Source organism: Podarcis cretensis, assembly GCF_951804945.1.
Source record: "Podarcis cretensis genome assembly, chromosome: 1".
In the NCBI taxonomy this organism is placed as follows: Eukaryota; Metazoa; Chordata; class Lepidosauria; order Squamata; family Lacertidae; genus Podarcis; species Podarcis cretensis.
Genome location: NC_137170.1, coordinates 120,748,937 through 120,769,301, shown reverse-complemented (window position 1 = coordinate 120,769,301; position 20,365 = coordinate 120,748,937). Strand labels below are relative to the sequence as shown.

General features: G+C 44.9%; 1 protein-coding gene and 1 long non-coding RNA gene across 6 annotated transcripts in view; one reads left to right on the top strand and one right to left on the bottom strand.

Moving 5' to 3' along the window:
• Positions 1-2,635: 2,635 nt before the first annotated feature.
• Positions 2,636-8,749, bottom strand: LOC307220645. The gene is made up of 2 exons (XR_013841017.1): positions 8,606-8,749; positions 2,636-4,843 (listed from the first exon to the last, which is right to left on the bottom strand). It is a non-coding gene; the product is annotated as an uncharacterized lncRNA (long non-coding RNA).
• The window catches only part of DYNC1I2 (dynein cytoplasmic 1 intermediate chain 2), a 37,809-nt gene continuing 26,174 nt past the window's right edge, over positions 8,731-20,365 (top strand). For 2 of the 5 annotated variants that reach the window (XM_079978554.1, XM_079978551.1), the window contains exons 1-3: positions 8,731-8,890; positions 13,154-13,271; positions 15,602-15,716. In XM_079978554.1, the coding sequence (XP_079834680.1) occupies positions 13,164-13,271; positions 15,602-15,716 (223 nt within the window). In that variant the 5' untranslated portion in view covers positions 8,731-8,890; positions 13,154-13,163. Of the gene's footprint in view, positions 8,921-13,153; positions 13,272-15,601; positions 15,717-20,365 lie in introns of all 5 variants that reach the window. The other 3 variants (XM_079978555.1, XM_079978553.1, XM_079978552.1) reach the window with 2 other exon arrangements.

Genomic DNA, 20,365 nt, shown 5'->3' with positions numbered 1-20,365 from the left:
GCGGCGCGGCAGCAGCAGGAGGCCCCATTAGCTAAAGTGGTGCTTCAGGTTAAGAACAGTTTCAGGTTAAGCACGGACCTCCGGAACGAATTAAGTACTTAACCTGAGGTACCACTGTAGTTTAATTGTATTTTACAACACCATAATTTTTAAATTGCTGTAAACCACCCTGAGTAGTGCATAGGCAGCAGAAAGTGGGATTTCTTTCCCTCCCTCTTTCAACTATAGCCATAAAACAGTTGCTGAGGTGCCATGCAGGAAGAAACCGTGAATTACAGCAGGGTTTTTTAAAAACCATGGTAGGCGATAGGTGTGTGCTGTGGGGGTTAGAGAAAGATTCTCATCTCTTCCAGAGAATTTCCTTTTCCTTTGAATGGAAACTAAATACATGCACAATCACTGCTGAATAGAGTTAGCACTATTATAGTGTTAGCAGAAAAAAATGTCTTTTCGTTGTTGTTTGGAAGTACCCACTGGCAAAAACTCTTGATTTTATTTCAGATACAAAGGATTACACCATTGTAACTGTATATTCAACAATGTGGATTTAATATTAAGCGATAACAGGACCATTTCTGAAAGCATTATTATACTGAAACTATCTGGGTTTTATAGGGACGCAGGTGGCGCTGTGGGTTAAAGCCTCAGCGCCTAGGACTTGCCAATCGAAAGGTCGGCGGTTCGAATCCCTGCGGCGGGGTGCGCTCCCGCTGCTCGGTCCCAGCGCCTGCCAACCTAGCAGTTCGAAAGCACCTCCAGGTGCAAGTAGATAAATAGGGACCGCTTACCAGCGGGAAGGTAAACGGCGTTTCCGTGTGCAGCTCTGGCTCGCCAGAGCAGCGATGTCACGCTGGCCACGTGACCCGGAAGTGTCTCCGGACAGCGCTGGCCCCTGGCCTCTTAAGTGAGATGGGCGCACAACCCCAGAGTCTGTCAAGACTGGCCCGTACGGGCAGGGGTACCTTTACCTTTATCTGGGTTTTATACCTAAACCAACCTAGAGACGCTGGGCATCTCACTGTTACTCTGCATTCACGAAGACTTAAAAGGAACCTAATTATGTCCAAATATTTACTGCCATGTATTCTGTTCAACCCAACAACGGATCAATTTCATCTAAAGGCAAGCAGAGTATATTCCACATCAATTTATGCAAAGCAGTGACCTTATTTGATTCAAATGCAAAACTGCCCATTCCTATCGCAGACGAAATTCACCAGGGTAAAATGTTCAATAGAAAGATTACATTTCCAGTGGGGCAGAAAGGTATTTGCCAGTGTCTCGTAATGGCTTGGATATAAACATCCTGGATTTCAATCAGCACAAAGACAGAATAGCAATAATCTCTCAGAGAGGTTCTAGCCGAGTTCTTTGTCGCCTGCAACATTATGCAGGCTCCCCGCCCCAATATATTACAATAAGATCTTGAACAATTTTCAGGAGGAAAGAAATAGAAGGAAATAGCCTTCTAGTCATTTTCACGTCAGAAATGTGATGTATCTAGTGATGTCTGCCTTGCCTGATAACTTTGCAACTGGGAGGTGAAGGTTACATCATTCACATTATTTCCAGCATAAATGAAAAGCACTGAATTCTTTGAACTGGAAGTGTTCCATCATTTCTCCCACCCTCCGCAGCCCACCTCCCATTATTAAGACAGCATACCGGCTCTCTGATGCATTTGATCCTTGCCTACGAGAAGTCATTTGTCTCCTTAATGGAAATATATGAAATTTGCTTTAACAGATTTTACGGGTTTGAATGAAAGGTCCCTTCGAACGTTTCATAAATGCCCATTTTGGGAAACGTGCACAATTTGAGCATTTTTAATAAAAGGAGGTTTTGTTTTGCAATGTCGTTTAGCAGTGACGAAAAAGAGAGGGTCGCTTGAAAGACTGACAGATGCCTTCTGGCCAAAGATTCTGTGCTACAAGAACAGCCTGTATTTTCACAATCAAATAATTTATGATCACTTAGTATCTGGAAAAGATAGGATTTTCATCACGCTGTATTGTCTTGACAGAAGGAAAATGAATGGTTGTCCACTACACAGCCTTGTGTATGGCCCTCCCCTGCCATATTAGAGACTGGGGAGCAAATAGCAGTTGCATCCCATGGGTGGATCACATCATTCTAACTTCATGCAAATCCAGTATTGCTGTGCTGGGCCCAGGGGTAACCCGAACAACGCGGTCCAGATCCGGTCCCGAATCCAAGGGTTCTGCGAGGAGTCAGTCCAACAGGGCCAAGGCAGGACACAAAGCAGGCACAGGGTCTCAGGCAGGTTCTGGCAAACAGCAATGTTGCTCCCGCAACCTGGGGCGGGTCCGACAGCCTTTTATCTTTGTCGGGGTAAAGGCCGGTCCTGATCCCCCGGTGATTCATCTCCCTGTCTCCCCGAAGGCGAGCACTCCTCCTGCGAGTACTCAGGTCTCTCCTTCTCTCAGACCTTAGTCTCTGCAGCTCGGGAGATGTCAGTGGGTTACTAGACCCAGAGGCCGCCTCAGCCTCTCCTGACCCAACTGGTAGTGGAGCAGCTGTAAGTGCTATCAGCCCAGCTGAAGGCAACAAGGTAATCCCTGCATCTGGAGCCAGGGCAGGCTCAGGCCCTTGACTTGGCTCAGCTGGTGCTTGCTGCAGGGGAACCTGTGCAGATTGGGGCTCTTCAGAATCAGGCCCCAGACTAGGTTCAGATGCCGCCTGAGGCAAAGGATCCGGTGCGGACTGAGACTCCTCTGGTTCTGAGTCTGAGCCCGAGTCCCAGGCCATCACAATTGCGACATGGCACTACCAATTATCCAGTGGTGGTTGTGTGGTGACAGCCCTACATTTTTATGTATATAGGAAGAAATTCTTATGTAGAGGAAGGACCAGTCATCCCATGTGGCTGCTTTAAGCATCAGATTCCATAGCGGGGCAGATCTATGTAAATGACATTAGATTAGTCCAAACGTAACAAACGTGTGTGTACCTGTGGCAGTTTGCTTTGTTTGAATCTTTGAAAGCTAGAAGAAATAATGGATATTCACATGGCAGCGTCATGGAAGCAAATCCCATTGAACTCAACAGAGCCTGCTTCTGAGTAGACATATTTAGGATTGTACCGCACAGCATTTCTTGTATACGCAATTTAGATTGGCAGACTGCAAAGTGAGAGTCACAGCAATATAGGTAACAGGCTCTGGCAGACTGAGCGGACAAAACCAGTGGCGGGTCCAACGATCAAGAAGGCAGTTTCTACACATGCTGTAGAGGGAAGTGAGGGGCAGATGGGGCTTGTCAACTTGGAAAGGATATATTTGGGAGAAGAAAAAGCTAGACAAACCCAGAGTGGAGTCCCTAAGATGGTTGGATGGCACCTTGCACACCTCCTTCCGGCAACTCCTGCAGCCAAGCTGGTGCCAAACGTATTGCTGTCCTTTCCTTTGGACCACATGAGCGAGGCTGAGAGTGGGGTCTTTTTGTATGGGCAGCCCCGGACCGCCATACACGCTGCCCAGTCTTGCACCCCAGGGAGTCACTTTGGTGCTGCTAACACATCAGTTTGACTTCACCCCTGAAGGTGAACTCCATTGTCTCTCAAGACAGACAGACGCCAACCAATTATTGGAGGATTTTTTTCCTGTGCTGTACTGAACCTAGATGAACCACATCCTTTGTGCATGTAGAGGTGCTGTTTCCTGTAACCAAAAGCCTTGTGCGAAACGGACCTTTGTCTCTGTTGCCACCTGTGCTTTTATGCCAGCACTTGAGCCGAAGTTATTTTCCTGCGAAAACCAATACAAACTACTCTTCTTCTAAGCATAAAGGCTGCACGTATTAAGGCAGACTGACAGACAGGACCGATTGACTCCACAGGAAATTGAACACTAAGAGTTACTGTGACCTGTGGAGATGGCACCTATGGTTAGGAGCATTTACTGGATAAAAATTTGCCAGCAAGAAGAGAATGCTAACTGTTCTGAGCATACGTACCAGCGAAATGTATGTTGCATGCTGGAAAACACAGCAGCTTTGCGCCTTCTGTTGCTTACTTTATCCCCTTGAGGTTGGGAAGGAAAGCCCAATATGACAATGGGGAAATATGATGTCTTGAAATCTCTAGGTTTAAAACCATTCACCTTAATAGACTGGGTGGGAACCTCTCTCCTTAATTTTCCATTGCAATCCAGATTCCCAGTACTCTAAGAATTATTAGACAGGAGCTTGAAACAAGGATCAAACTGATTTTCGGATCGTGAAAGGAGAAACTGTAAATTCTGAACTAAACAAGCTCATCCCTTGCAAAGATCTTATTTTCTTCATTGAAAATGAACAGCAACCCATGCACTGTGGATGAAGCAGCAGCAATACAGCACTTCCTTTAGAAACAGGGCTGTATTATATTTTGAACGATCAGACATGTTCCCTTGCCTTTCTCCCTGTCAAATGCAAACTAATGGGAAGGGCAGAGAATAAGGGCAGAATATACAGTAGCCTACAATGTTTCTTTAAATGGTTCCTTTTCTGCCGATCTTTTCGGTGTTTCCATTCTTGCTTTTAGAAACCACTGCAACAGCAGAGGTTTGGGGGCCTTTTAGGAAGCTTTCATTTTCTCGCCTCTTAACCACATAATAGGAATAAAATTAGAGCCCCATACTTGCTGGACCAAAACCGAGGAAAGGGGAACTTGGTCTTGTATTCTTTGAACCCGTGTAGGTCTATTTTCTATAATGTTTGGCGGTGAATCGCTCTTAAGTGCTTGCCCATTCACGAGTGTATGTTTTCCGTGGCAAAGGTTGCTAGATTGCAGGAGTACTCATCTCAGGAGGGACTCGCGATTCACCATCACCTTATTTTGACACTAAAGAAGGAAATGTGTATCAGGCAAAGGGAATAATAGGGGAAGCGTATTAAGAGTGTAACAAATATAAAAGGAAAAGGAGAGACTAGAACAATAATAACAATAATAGGGAAGTAAGACTTTTACCTTGTAAGAGGAGACTGGCCTATCAGTTAATGTTTGTTGGTGGATCCCTGAAATACAATGACTGGTACTCAGACTAGCAGAAACCGGAGCAATGCGCAGTGGTGCACTCAGAAGACATGCGGAAGGTACCAGTGCTTGAAAACACACACAACTGAAGAATGTCCCTACTGTAGATTGTTCACTGGCTTTGCAAAGAGAGCAAAACATCAGTTCTGCACTATTCAGAAAAGTGTGAGTAGGTGTGAAGAATTCTTCCAGACAGGGGCCTTATATTGCAAATAGGTTGTTCAAATCTGTTTTTTTCTATGTGCACATTTGACACACTCGCTTCCAAACATTGCTGTGTTTCCTCAGTCATGGATATTCATTGCTTATTCTGCTGCTTCCCATCCACAACACCAGGCAGAGCTTGATGCAGTGTATCCAGCTGTTGAATTTTTTTGTCTCTCCCCTCAGTCACTCTCCTCACTACCTCCCACTGCCCTTTTCTGTTCATCGCTACGGGTGCTGCTACTTGCCCTCTGCCTTTGAGCTCTTTGCTCTCCTACTTTCAATGCCCGCCAGGTTCTGAGAAAGGGGAAGTCTGGATTTCTTTCTAAAGACACCAAGTCCATCAGCTGTCGCTCCCCTGGTGCTTCTTCTTTTTCTTCCTCCTCCTCTCCCATTATTTCCCAGCTTTTCTCCTCATCTGCCTCTGAGCTGTGGTCTCCCTCAAACCCCTGTTGTAATTCTGAACTGTCTCCTTCTTCTCTGGAAGGGTCAGGCTGGTGAGGTAGTCTCCACCACTCCTCTTCTGCCCAGTCCCTGACAACAGATCAGGCCTGATGCTGTCATGTGATGGCAGGGAGTAGAGTCGTAGCTACTGGGGGGGGGCGGAGCTAGACATGGTCTTTTGCCCCAGGTGAAGGCTCCAGAAGGGTGCCATTGAGACTCCCAGCCTGTGTCTGTACGCACATGTGCACTGGGTGTGTGTATGTGTCAAATTAGGTCTTTGACCCAGATGAAATAAAGCCTAGTTTTGCCCCTGGCAGTGGGACTAGTTCAGGATTCAGCAGATCTGGGACTTGCCCAACACCTTCCTTGGAATGCCCTATTCCAGGGGTTTTGGCTGCTGCTGCTGTTAACCTTAGTTCTTCTAGCTGGAATATACTGTATATGCACATATTTACCCCAACTAGAAGATATATTCATTTACTAAGTTTCTAGTCCCTCAGTATATGGATGTTAATTATTTATTTGTTTATTTCATAAAAATTATACACTGCTTGATTGTTTAAAAAACCCTCGAATACGGTAGTTTAAAAAAAATGAATCCAGGCGTCTTGCTGCTCTTTCAGTTCTGCTGCAGCTTGTTTTTAATGGTCTTAAAACAAATCTGTATCTACAGATTTATGGAGCGATAGACAGAAATGCGGAGTTTTTCTTCCTGAGGGAGGGCAGTTAGCATCACAAAACAGGGTGACAGTGCTTACTTTTGCCCCCTTTGGCAAAATTTGTAGATCTGGCATTGATTGTATTCCTTGGACGAGCATTGTCAGTGAAGCTATGAAAGCTGTCAGAAAGAGTGACAGTAGTTGAGGATATCTATACAACTGACACGGAGATTATGGTGTCAGGTTGCACAACTCCAACCAGCAGAAATATAAAATGGCCCTGAAAATGTCTTCATATATCCTGCTGTCAACCTGCTTTTAAGCAATGCGAGTTGTCTCTGAACATTACAAATGATAGTTAGCCATTCACTCATGTTTCCCTGATAAATACTGGCAATATGAGAAGGAGCAGCCTCTTTAAGGTCTGAGATATTCTATAAATTGTACAAAATAACTAACTACATAACAACCTCTATTGTTTACACAGATGCACTGTTCAATCTCTCATCTGATGAGAGATAAGAGAAAAATTCAAGTTTGATTATTTTCCTAAGACGAAGCTGTAATCAATGTAATGAAGCGAAAAGAAAGGAAACTGGAGCAATTGCGGGGGAAAGGGCAACTGGCCTGCTCAAGTTCCTAATAATTTATACTAAGCATATTGGAAAAGGGGATTAGGGTTAGACAATATTTGGCCCTCTAGGTGTTGCTAGACACGAACTCCCATCATTCCCTGACCACTGGCCATGATGACTGCAGATGTTGGGTGTCTGAGCAATTTCTGAGGGGCCACAAGTTCCCTATATCAAGAGTGAAGAAAGACCAGCTCTACGTTCAGCTTCAAAGAAGTGCAAACGTCTTGTGTCCAGAGGAGGAAATGGGTCCGAAGATTGAAGAGTTTGCAGCATGGGCAGTTATGGCAGTGCCTTTGTACCTTCTGTAAAACGTCCAGCCAAAGGCAGAGACAGCAGACAATGTCAAAGTGCTGTTTCTGTCCTTATGGAGAAGGGGCTCCCAGAAATGAACAGCAGCGACTCACCCTGCTGGTGGTTTTTGTTTGTTGTTGTTGTTTTCTTAGAATGGGTGTCGGGTGAGGAGAAAGCACATGCTACTGCAACACTGGGACGCAGGTGGCGCTATGGGTTAAAGCCTCAGCGCCTAGGACTTGCCGATCGAAAGGTCGGCGGTTCGAATCCCTGCGGCGGGGTGCGCTCCCGCTGCTCGGTCCCAGCGCCTGCTAACCTAGCAGTTTGAAAGCACCTCCGGGTGCAAGTAGATAAATAGGGACCGCTTACCAGCGGGAAGGTAAACGGCGTTTCCGTGTGCGGCTCTGGCTCGCCAGAGCAGCGATGTCACGCTGGCCACGTGACCCGGAAGTGTCTCCGGACAGCGCTGGCCCCTGGCCTCTTAAGTGAGATGGGCGCACAACCCCAGAGTCTGTCAAGACTGGCCCGTACGGGCAGGGGTGCCTTTACTTTACCTTTTACTGCAACATTAATTGGCACACACGCATCAGATCCATAGCTGTCAACGTTTTCCTTTTTTTAAGGGAAATTCCCTTATTCCGAATAGGATTCCTCGCAAGAAAAGGGGAAAAGTTGACAGCTATGATCAGATCTCGGGGCCAAAAGCAAGCGCAACCGACCACGCCCAGCAGAACTACTGTGTTCTTTTGTTGCCCGTTACTTGGGAGTCACACAGCTTGAATTCAGTGCGATTTACTTCCGAGTGGGTGGGCCACGTCGTCCGGATCAGATTTCGGGCAACCTGTGCTATGAAAAAAAAACAGCAGAAACCCCTATCAGGACCAACAACCGCTGAGTAAATTGCATTTGGCAAGCGCTGCACAATGTAAGGATGCGCCTCACTTTCAGCCGGCGGACCAGATGGAGAGCAAGCAACGGGTTCACTTTCGGCTTCCTTCACGCAACCCAAGCGCGGAAAGCGGACTGCAATTCCCAATTCGCCCCGGGACAACACATGGCAGTTCCCAGAATGCACCGCTCTTCCTCCTTTTACAAGAGGCTGAAGGCTTGACAGTAAGGCAAGCGGGCGGTAACGAGGCTTGGCCGCATGGCATGCTGGGAATTGTAGTCCTTATCCTCCCTTTAACCAACGCTATATTTGAGAGATGTCAGCAAGTGGCTGATTCCTTCGCTCCATTAAAAACAAAAACACCCCACACAGAAAAACAGTGGAGCAACTTAGTCTTGGGCCCCCAGACAAACCGCCCTTCCGCCCGTTTGAAGGTTTACGTACGTACGTCACCCGCGTTTCTCGCCGCGCGCATGCGCCCCCTTCCCCAACGCCCAAGCTACGCAAGGGACGGCGGCGGCGGCTGCTCCGTCCAGTCTCCTCGCCTCATTTCGGCGCATGCGCGTCTCGTCAGGTGATGCTGAGCTGTCTCCGGCGGGGCTTTGCTTTGGGTCTCAACCTCCTTATTGGAAGCCGCTGCCGTCTCGCCCCTTCCCCGCCGCCCTTTGTGAAGGAGCATCTCGGAGCAAAGCCGGCGGCGGCAATTTGAGCGGAGGAAAAGCCCCGGTGACAGGTCAGCGCGGCCTTCGAGACCGCCGGCGGGGTGAGCCCCACCCGCTTCCTCCAAGCGGCGGGGGGGCGGGGAGAGAGAGAGAGAGAGAGAGACCCTGGGCGGCTTCGGAGCCGTGTGGCCTCAGGAGTAACGGTCAGCCTGTGACCGTTGAGGGCGCGAGGGGGGGGGCGCGCGCGCGGAGAGGAGGAGGGGTGGAGCCGCGGGGTGGGTGACGCCCCGGAGCCGCGCCTCTCCCCCTGCCCCGCCCGCGCGTTGTCGCGGCCGCCGCCGCTTTCCTCTGAGAGCGGCGCTTCCTTGCTTGGCCTTCAGTCTGCTTCCCTTGTATCTCCGGGCGCTTTTGCTTCCCGTGTTGGCAGCAGCGAAAGTGTCTTACCGTGAAGGGAGGGGGCGGACGTCATACCGTCTTGAAAGACCTCCCAGGACGTTTCCGAGCACAATTCAAAGTGTTGGTGCTGACCTTTAAAGCCCTAAACGGCCTCGGTCCAGTATACCTGAAGGAGCGTCTCCACCTCCATTGTTCTGCCCGGACACTGAGGGCCTTCTGGCGGTTCCCTTTCTGCAAGAAGCCAAGTTACAGGGAACCAGGCAGAGGGCCTTCTCGGTAGTGGCACCCGCCCTGTGGAACACCCTCCCACCAGATGTCAAAGAGAAAAATAACTACCAAACTTTTAGAAGACATCTAAAGGCAGCCCTGTTTAGGGAAGCTTTTATTGTTTAATAGGTTATTGTATTTTAGTGTTTTATTGGAAGCCGCCCAGAGTGGCTGGGGAAATTATTATTATTGTTGTTATACTGGAATGGTGGCGCTGTGGGTTAAAGCCTCAGCGCCTAGGACTTGCCGATCGAAAGGTCGGCGGTTCGAATCCCTGCGGCGGGGTGCGCTCCCGCTGCTCGGTCCCAGCGCCTGCCAACCTAGCAGTTCGAAAGCACCTCCGGGTGCAAGTAGATAAATAGGGACCGCTTACCAGCGGGAAGGTAAACGGCGTTTCCGTGTGCGGCTCTGGCTTGCCAGAGCAGCGATGTCACGCTGGCCACGTGACCCGGAAGTGTCTCCGGACAGCGCTGGCCCCTGGCCTTTTAAGTGAGATGGGTGCACAACCCCAGAGTCTGTCAAGACTGGCCCGTACAGGCAGGGGTACCTTTACCTTTACCTTTACCTTTTACTCACCGGCAAGACGGTTTGAGCATATCACACTGGTCTTAGTCCATAGCTGTCAACTTTTCCCTTTTCTTGTGAGGAATCCTATTTGGAATAAGGGAATTTCTCTTTTTAAAAAAGAGAAACGTTGACAGCTATGTCTTGGTCCGACTGCAATTAGTCAGCTACCAATTAGTTTCCGGGCCCAATTCAAAGTGCTGGTTTTGACCTATAGCGCCTTCAACGGCTCAGGACTGCAATAACTCAAGAACCTCCTCTTCCCATATGAACCCACCTGGACCCTGAGATCATCTTCTGAGGGCCTCATTTGTGTGCCTCATCCACAAGAGGTCCTAAGGGTTGCAACACGAGAAAGGGTCTTTTCCATAGTGGTTCCTCATCTGTGGAATTGCTCTCCCCAAATAGGTTCGCCTGGCACCTTCATTATAAACTTTTAGGCGCCAGGCAAAAACGTTCCTTTTTCACCAGATCTTGGGTTGATTGACATTCAGTGTCCTTTTAAAATGTGTTGGGGGCGTTACTGGGTTGTTGTATTTAGTTTTCATTATGTATTTTGTGTTTTTGTGATTTTATCCTGTGAACCACCCCAAGACCTGCGGGTATAGGGCGGTACAGTGGTACCTCGGGTTAAGTACTTAATTCGTTCTGGAGGTCCGTTCTTAACCTGAAACTGTTCTTAACCTGAAGCACCACTTTAGCTAATGGGGCCTCCCGCTGCTGCTGCGCCACCGGAGCACAATTTCTCTTCTCATCCTGAAGCAAAGTTCTTAACCTGAGGTACTATTTATGGGTTAGCGGAGTCTGTAACCTGAAGCGTATGTAACCTGAAGCGTATGTAACCTGAAGCGTATGTAACCTGAAGCGTATGTAACCTGAGGTACCACTGTATATAGATAATAATAAGAGTAATAGTAGTAATAGTAATAATAATAATATTCTTCTGATGCCCCCATTTCCTGCGTCAGCTTTTTCCACACCTTTTAAGCCTCCAGTTCTAGGCCAAGGCCAAGATTATGCCCACCAGCATGGATGTTCTTTCCATCGATTAGGGCAGGTACCCAACTCCAACTAGACTAGAGTTGTTCACTTTTGCAGAAATAGAACCGGTAGGATCCAAGAGGTACTTTGTTGCTTTTGCTGCCCACTGCTGATTTAATGTTTACAGCAGTCTCAACGTAGTCACTGACTTTGGGGTGACGGTGCAGCTTTGTACTGAATAGGTTCTGTAGACCAGAACCTGCCTCAGCTTCTGCCATAAAATCCTCTTAAGGTGCCCCCCCCCCATTACTCTTCATAGGTTTTTGCCCACTTAACAGGGCTGATCCTCTGAAAAGCTGACAACACATTTTAGGTAGGGGCACAAGCTTGGTCAGAGCCCACTTCAGCCAGTTACAGCTTTGCAGTGGAAATGGGCTATAATTAGGGCTGGGGCAAGGCATTTTGGCACCTGAGGAGGACCCTAGAATGCTGCCTCCTTCCCTGCCAGAGAAGAAGGCATCAAGGATGATTTAAAACAGGAAGAAAGATTGGCAATAAGATGTGCTGCCCGGGTGAGTGGTTGCCTCACCTTGCCTAATGGGTGGGCCAGCCCTGACTCTAATCCTTCGTGGAAGCACCTGTGTCTGGAGAACGTGTGGCCGTCCAGATGTTGTTAGACTGCAGCTCCTTATAATCTCTTAACTGCTGACCAGGCAGACAGGGGCTGATGGGTGTTGAAGTTCCTGCGTTGCAAGGGGTTGGACTAGATGACTCTAGTCCCTTCCAGCTCTACAGTTGTATGTTTCAGGGGGGCACAGGCTTCCCACCCTTGCTTTAACGTTATTCAAGCATTTCTTGCCTGAGTGTCATTGTTTGGGCATGTCTTAATTCAGCCTAGGATTAGTTTGCAAGGTCCTGTGCAGAGTTATGGTAGGAGTGGTCCCTTTCTTGCAAGGAAGCAGAATTTGCTTCTGAGAATTTGCTTCTGAGTAAGCATGCACTGGAATAGTCAATGCCTGGCAGGTTGCTGTGCTTTTTATGAAATGATGGAAACACACCAGAAGCAGTCCTAGTGGCATTATTGTTTGTCTCTGCCATTGAAAAAAGAAAGAAAGGTTACTTAACTGGATTAGTTTAACCTCAAAATTGTTTAAAGTATTAACATTCATAATAGAACTTTTCAGGAGTACAAGAGTGACTTTTGCATCCATTCATTCAATTCCTGCTAATACTGTACTCTGTAAGGCATGTCACAGCAATACAGTATACAGTTATAAAAAATGAGTAAATGTGTTCCAATCAAAACCAGAATAATATAGAATCAACAAAACAAACTAACTGTCAAAGGCCAGGGTAAATAGGTGTTTTCAGCAGGAAATGAGAATGCCAGATGTACCTCTGTGAAACATCTTGAAACAGGAGGTTTGATATATTCAATGAATGTACATTAATTTTACTTGCTGCCCCTTCAGAATTAAATTCTGATTTTAATGTGTACATGCACTAACTTGTGGCATACAACTTTTATTTAATTCAATTTAGGAGTTTCTTAACTGAACAGGGACTGTATCTCTCTCAAAATTATTATTTGGAAAAATTCTGCCCAGCAGGTATTAGCTGTCTTCCTGCTCCCTGTATTTGTGTACTTATGCCAACTGTACTTAGGCAGTTGGAATTTTCCTCTCCTATGCTGCCTTTGATTGTTTTGGATATAGGAGTATCTGCAGAGTTTGGTTTGCATTTCTCAGTTGTAAACAAACAAATACAACCTGTTTGAAAAGGATGTACTGCATTATAACCCCCTCTATTTCGCTTTTAGCAGAAAGCTTAGACCAGGGGTGGCTAACCTTCCCACCATCTCTGACCATTGGCAATGCTGGCTGAGGATTTCTGAAATTTGAGTCCAGCAATGTATTGAGGGCCATAGGTTTCCCATCCCCTGTTCTAGTCTTTGGAATGCAAAAATTGAGTCTACTTTTGGTACATAATATATGTCTTCCAAGAGAGGTTAAGGTTTTTCATATGAGCATACATTTATTCTAGGGAATTTATTTATGATAGATTTGCATAAGGGCCTTGCATTTATATATATAAAATTCTTCATGTAATCTTTATTTTGTTGACAGGATTCTAATCATGTCTGATAAAAGTGAGCTGAAGGCTGAGCTGGAGCGTAAAAAACAACGCTTGGCCCAAATCAGAGAGGAGAAGAAGAGAAAAGAGGAAGAGCGAAAGAAAAAGGAAGTAAGAACTTTTCAAATTACATCTGTGAGATGATTGTATCCCAGCTTAATATATTGAGATAAATAAACAAAGGAGCTTTATTCACCTGCTTCACTCCTCCCTACATGTGAGGAGGCCAAGGTTTTGTTTAAGCTCACAGAAGCACATACATATAATGCTAAATTGTGGTTTAGCATTTGTGTGATCCAAGCATGTGTGTTACATGCTAAAAAAATAATTGAAAATAGCTTCATTCTTTTAACTGGATATTCATTAAAATGTATGTTATCTGATGACTATATCTGTAGTGGATGAAAGATGACAGCTATGTGGCACGTTGGGTGAGGTAGAAGCTATCTGCATCTGTACTGTTATCATGAAGCTTGGCTTTGTACTCCAAGCATAGTCTTACTTCTGTCCTGTTCATAGACTGCTCCAGTAGCAGCAGGTTATGAGAACACTACCTGGCATGGCTCCTCTTCCTGTAAGGGAAGGTTTTTCTCTAGCGGCATTACCAAAGGCAGTTCATTTATTCTTCGAGGCATTTTAATGCTGTGGTATGCTTGTGCAACAGCATATGCATTCTGAAGTATTAAGATCGTAAAAAGAAAGAAAAAACTGTCCAGCATTCTTCTCTGGGATGGCTCAGTCAGTTGAGCCTGAGACACTTAATATCAGGGTTGTGGGTTTGAGGCCCATGTTGGGTAAAAGATTCTTGCATTACAGTAGATGATCCTTGCAGTCCCTGCCAACTCTACAATTCTATGATACTCTTATTTTTGGTATTCCTCTGGCATGCCAATATTGGGTGTGTGTGGTGTAATTGGACCCTATGGTAATGATTTAGCAATACTGGAAAAATTAAAAAAAATATGCATATTTAAACCATTCTAATCAGTGTTGTACTATTTTTGGAATTAAAAAATCCATATTTAAACCATTCTAATCAGTGTTGTACTATTTTTGGAATTTTGGTGTACAAGCACAGGAAAACAGTTCAAAGTGGAAACATTTTGTTAAGACCCAAAGACGAGGACAGTATCTAAAATCACCTTAAATCATTCTGGTTTAATCTTAAGTTGACATTTTTATGTTTCGCAAAAAGTTCTAAATAAAATTAGTGTGTTATGGTTAGAATTTTGGATTAGAACCGAGAAGACTAAGATTTAAACTCCTGAACAGCTATACATTTCACCTGGCTGACGTTGAGCCATTTATTATCTCTCAGCCGAACTTGCCTCACAGGGTTTTTTAAAAAGGAGGGAGTGACATATGCCAGTTTGAGGCCCTTGGAGAAAAGATGCCTTATATATGTATTAAATAAAAATAAGAATGCAGTGCCATTTTAGTACTTTCTTGATCTTTAGCCAGTTACTTTGCAGTCTTCATATACTGGGAAATTGGAAGTTGGTACAAACACTGCCTTAAGTGCACAATTGGCAGAGATGATGTGTAGGTTTTTGACAAGCAGCTGGTATGAATCTTGGCTCTATTTCAGCAAAGCATTTAAGACATGCTGAAGTTAAGCTTTGATGAACCAACAATCTTGAATGTAACTTCTGTGTAGTTGAACTGTACAGTTGTCAGATATCTCAGAGCACTATGTGATTGAACAATCCAGATATGTCAATTAGAAGCTAATTTTTTCTCAGTACAATGCAAGACTATGGTTACAGAAAAGTAGCTGGCTGTTTTCGAATGGTTCTGTTTGATACAACTCGCTTTTTGATAAATATATAATATCACGGATCTTTGAATTTGCATAAATCTCTGGAATGCAAAGGCTAACATCAATATCTTTAAAGTATTCACTAATGTTAAATGCCATAGCTGGCGATTAGGATTGAGACCATTTAGATGAGCTTTTTCTTGTAGATTTGGCATTAAAAAAGAAACAAACAACATCCAGAAATCACAGAGTGGGGGTGGATTTTTTAAAAATATTGGCAGTTTTATATTTACTCATTAACATGGAAATCATATTTTTTCACACCTGCCACAGACTTGGTTGATATTTTCATTGAGCTATATCCTCCTGCCATTGACTGATTTTAGGGTAGACCCTTAGGCCATTTGTTGGTCTTCGGGAACTTGCTACAGTAATAAGCTTAAGTTCCTACCCCTATCCACATTTGCCTTGCTCTGTGTTGTGACCAAGAAATGGCTAGAGCTGGCACAATTCTTCCTCACTGACTTTATCAGTGAAATATAGATGCAATTAATATTACCTGAATCCCATTTCTATGAAATGAAGTAATTTTTCTTTTAAAACCTTTTCCTTGCACATAAAACAAGTGGTATGTGAAAGTATGCACTGTCACATAAGTTGTTATTTTTTTAAAAAAATATAGACTGATCAGAAGAAAGAAGCTCTTCCTGTACAAGATGAGTCTGACCTTGAAAAGAAGAGACGGGAAGCTGAAGCCTTGCTTCAGAGCATGGGTTTAACGCCAGATGCTCCTATGGGTAAGAGTTATAAAGAAAATTTATCATGAATATCTCTCACCACCACCTTAGTGGTACTTGTATTAGCATGAAAGTTGTTACTCACATATGCATGTATCTGTTGTATGTTCATTATTGCCACAGCTTTTCTTGTGATGCTTCTCGTAACTTATTGCTTATATCTGATTTTAAATATGGCCATACGCAGATAAGTATAATTTGATCATTTATTGTTACAATATTTGGAGCATAATCCCAGAGCTTTAAAATTGTCCTATAAAACTAAATGCTAAAGTATCTGAGATATGAAAGTAATATGAAGGCATCCAAAGCTGGATTTGTTTAATTTATTCACACTATATTTCTAAAATATAAAAAATGTAATGTATGGATTGGGTGCAGGGTTCCCCAGAGAGGCTTCCTCTGGAAGAATGGTGACGGTGGCTTTTTTTTTGTCCATTTCTCCCTTTGCCCAGTACCCTCCCATGACACTTCCCATGATGTTCCGGAGGGTCTCCTGGCCTGGCAGAACAATTCTGCTGGGTGAAATTGGAGGAAATTGCCTCTTTCCTTCCTCTTATGGGAGTATCCCATGAGTGGAGTTCTGCTTGTGGGAATTCAAGATTCAAGCCAACGTTTCTGTTATTTCTTAAAGTACCCTTTAAAAAAGTGTTCAAGCAGGATGTCTTAAACTATCTGCGGATTTAGCAAGTAGAAACAGGAATATCTTCCTAAACTGAACATATATTTGTAGTTAATACTACAGATGCCATAATGCTTAAAGGAGAGTACTTTCAAAGTACTTCTAGTAATTTTCCTTTTAAGTTGCTAAAACTTTTAATGGTTTCTTTTAAGCTATCTGTAGGCATATAAAAAGGAGACGATAACTCTGCCACAAGGGGGCATTGCAACATTGCAAAAGATTAGATAAAAAGCCTACCCTGCATAGATATGATACTTTTTCAGTTCTTCTCTTGGAATAGGGCAGCTTCCTAACCAGTACAAAATAAATATTTTGTCCACATGTACCTTCCTTCGGCATCAAACACTGAGAGCCAGTATTTCCCAAACACAACATCCATCCTTTTGCCTTGTCAGCAAACGAAAAGGCGCTTCTTCTGTGGCCCAGGTGGGTTGGTGATCCTTAAGGGCTGCATACTCTGGCAGAAGATTGTGAGGGGCCCAGTATCCCCTGGTTCCCCTGATGCTGGTCCTCCTGCAGTCTTCGATCCACCACTCCGTCAGTGAACATCAGGAGGGAGAGGGATGAATTAGCATTTAGAATGGCATATGACCCATAGAACACCCACGTGCCACACTCATCTGCTTTGATGATGTAATTCTTGGGCAGCAGTCCATAGCACCCTGTCACAAGTGAAGAGCCATAAATCCAGCCTTTGCTGGTGGTGACCTGCTCTACAGGAGACATGAAGTCCCTTGGGACAAGCTCCAGCTCATCATCGTTCTGCGGGGTGTATGGGTAGATCACCTGGAGGGTCTCATGATTGGCAAATCTAAGATCCTAGGAGAATATTGCAGTCATCCAGTCGCAGCCCAGCTTGACATCTATGCTCTGAGCTAACTTCTCGAGCATCGGCAAGGGGCTGGCTTGGAAGTGATAGGCCAGTGTGACGTGGAGCTACTTCTTGTGGGGTTCCACGTGAACATCGGCTTTAGAAGTGGCTTCCATAGCAAAGTCTGCAGCAAATTTATTGAGGACCTCGGTGCTGTCCTCCTTGACAACGTGATTCCTTGGATGTGATTCCTTGACTCCTTGGGTGTGAGGGCGATCTGGCTGCGACATAAACATTTTTAGTGCAGTAGTATAACTGAGGCAGCCTCCTTTTGTTTATGCCTACTTTTCAAGCTAATGTACACTGGTACCTCGGGTTACATACGCTTCAGGTTACATACTGTCAGAGCTGCCTCTAGGTCCCAGCTCACAGAGGACCAACGCTAGGCTGTAGTAATGTACAAAAGTCTTTATTGAAGTTCAGTTTCCATTTCAAAGCCACAGCGTGCAGCCCTACGTCTTAAACCCTAGATCAGCGAAGTCCCGTCTGAGTCTCCTCCCCTATGACACCAGTTTAAGATCCTAGCCCTGCTCCACCTTTTACGCTGCTCTCTCCTCCTCTGGGTCCTCCTGCCCGCTGGGGCATTGCCCTTTCTGGACTCTTCCGACGCTGAGTCGCTTAGCTCCTCCCCCTCCCTCCGGCGGGCTTTAGGACCCGGTTCCCAATCCTCATTCTCTGCTGTCCCGCGCTCCTGTACATTTGAACTTGCCTCTCGCGCCAGCCCAGTGACCTTTCTCCTAACCGTTACAGTACTTCGGTCACTGCTTCCCTCTTCCGGGACACTGGCCGGATCTGACCTCTCCTCCGTTGTCCGACTTTCTGATGGAGGCGTGGTCAGCCCTGCCTTCTCTCCCTGGTGGGGAATGCACTGGCCCCGATCCTTGGGACACTTCCCCCCCACTCTGCTCTGGTGGGGAAGCTGGTCCTGATTTCCAGCTACTGCTCTGGGAGTCCCTGCTGCCCCCTTGCTCCTGGGGCATTCCCCTTGGGAACCCCCTACCCCTGGCCACTGGCGCCCCCTTCTGTGAATCTTCCGATTCGCTGGAGAGGCTCATGGAATCCCTCGGTCCACTGTCCTCTTCTCCTACGCTCCCCTCGGATTCTTCCCCTTCACTCTCCATCTCCTCTCTTCCCTGTGCCTCTGCTCCTGAGCCCCTGACACATACGCTTCAGGTTACACGCTCCACTAACCCTGAAATAGTGCTTCAGGATAAGAACAGAAATCGGGCTCCGGCGGCGCAGCCACAGGAGGAAGTCCCATTAGCTAAAGCAGTGCTTCAGGTTAAGAACAGTTTCAGGTTAAGAACGGACCTCCAGAACGAATTAAGTACTTAACCCGAGGTACCACTGTATTTCCAAATACCAAATAGCCTTTAACACTGCTGATGGGAATATTTTGAAAAGGAAAAGACACTAGTAGAACTTGGTAGCCATACTTTTATCAAATATAACTTCATTGGCGCTTTTGTTGGAAACTGCTTCCAAAATTTCAGGGCTGGTGGTGCAGGAAGGACCTTAATCTTTGGTGCTCCTGTGAAGATTATAATATTTGGCACTGGATCGTAACTGACCATACCATTTTATTAACAGGAGTAAGTCCTATTTTGTTCAGTTGGGCTTAGTCACCAGTTTTGTTATGCTTTGATCATTTTGATTTAATGTTTGAATTGGCAAACTCTCCTTGTTGTTCAAAAAACGATGAGCTAATTTTATTATTATTTATTAATTTTATTAATCGGCTACTAATTCAGCTTAAGTAGAGTATGTTCAGTTTTGCTTCATTAACAGACCAGTTCTAATTGTATTTATGAGGTAAATAGTAATAGGCTTCTGAGGAGGTAGGACAGATTAAACCACTTCAGACTATAGGTGAGTGATCACATTTTAAAAATACTTCCCGATCATTAAAGGGAAAGACATGCAGATGGAAAGCACCCACACTGTGGAGTGGTCTGAACAGCAGGGAAATTCTTGCATAGGGGAGCATTTAAAATTCATGGGTTGTGCCCAAGTTGTTCTGTTCATGCAAGGAATTTCACTTGTGCAGTAGAAGACTCCCTCCACAAAATAATCGGCTTTAGGGGTCCAACTTTCTGGAGCAGACTTGGGAGCGTGAGGTGCATGTGGGGAGAGGAGTTGGAAGAGAATTTTTGTTGTACAAGTGGAAGTCGTTGTGTGAATGTGATAACATTTTGGGGCACAACTCCATGTTTCCGATCTGTTGTCTGCAGTGGTTTAAAATCTATTCTACCACTCTCTACTCTGGCTCAGGTCTCAATGAATTGGAAGCTATTTGCTTCCTAATCAATATTACATGTAAACTACTTCATTGGAGGAAATACTATAGTTTCCTCTAATAGAAAAAAGGAACCTACAATATTTGAAGGTTCTAAACCAGAGCTTTCGAAACCTTTCATGTTGATGACACACTTTTTAGACATGCATCATTTCATGACACAGTAATTCACTTTTACTAGCAAACAGGGGGTTAAACTAACCACTTTCCAGCTGCCCTGGAAGGAGTGTAGGGAGCTTTTGTGCGACACACCTACACACACTGTCGCAACATACAGTTTGGAAAGCTCTGTTCTAAACCATCATCCTGTTTAACAACCAATAGATGGCAGTAGCAACTAGTTAAAAACATAACAAAGAACTTGATTCAGCATGCCCCTCTTAGAATAATCAAATAATGGGTTGTGTCTGTCTCCAGGACTAAGTGTTAGTGCATATTCTTTTAAAATAACATGAAAATAGCAGTTCATTTAAAAACAATGTTTTGATTTTACTAGTCCTATAGAAGGATTAATGTGTTTTATTAAAAATCTTTTCCATTTCCAAAGCTTATATTTTCATATTTTGAAGACACTGAGCAGTGACGAGTAGCAAGGCATATGATTTTTAATATAGTGCTGTAGGATAAGACATTCTGTCCTTCCCCTTTCTGAAAATATTTCTTATAATCAGCAATTATATCTGCAATTGGAACACTTTTAATTCCTTTGTATAATTCAAATAAGAAATCTGTATATCAGTTCAACTGCATCAGCATGATGTTTATTGATTGACTGGCTTTTGAGTTTCCCTTTTCCAATC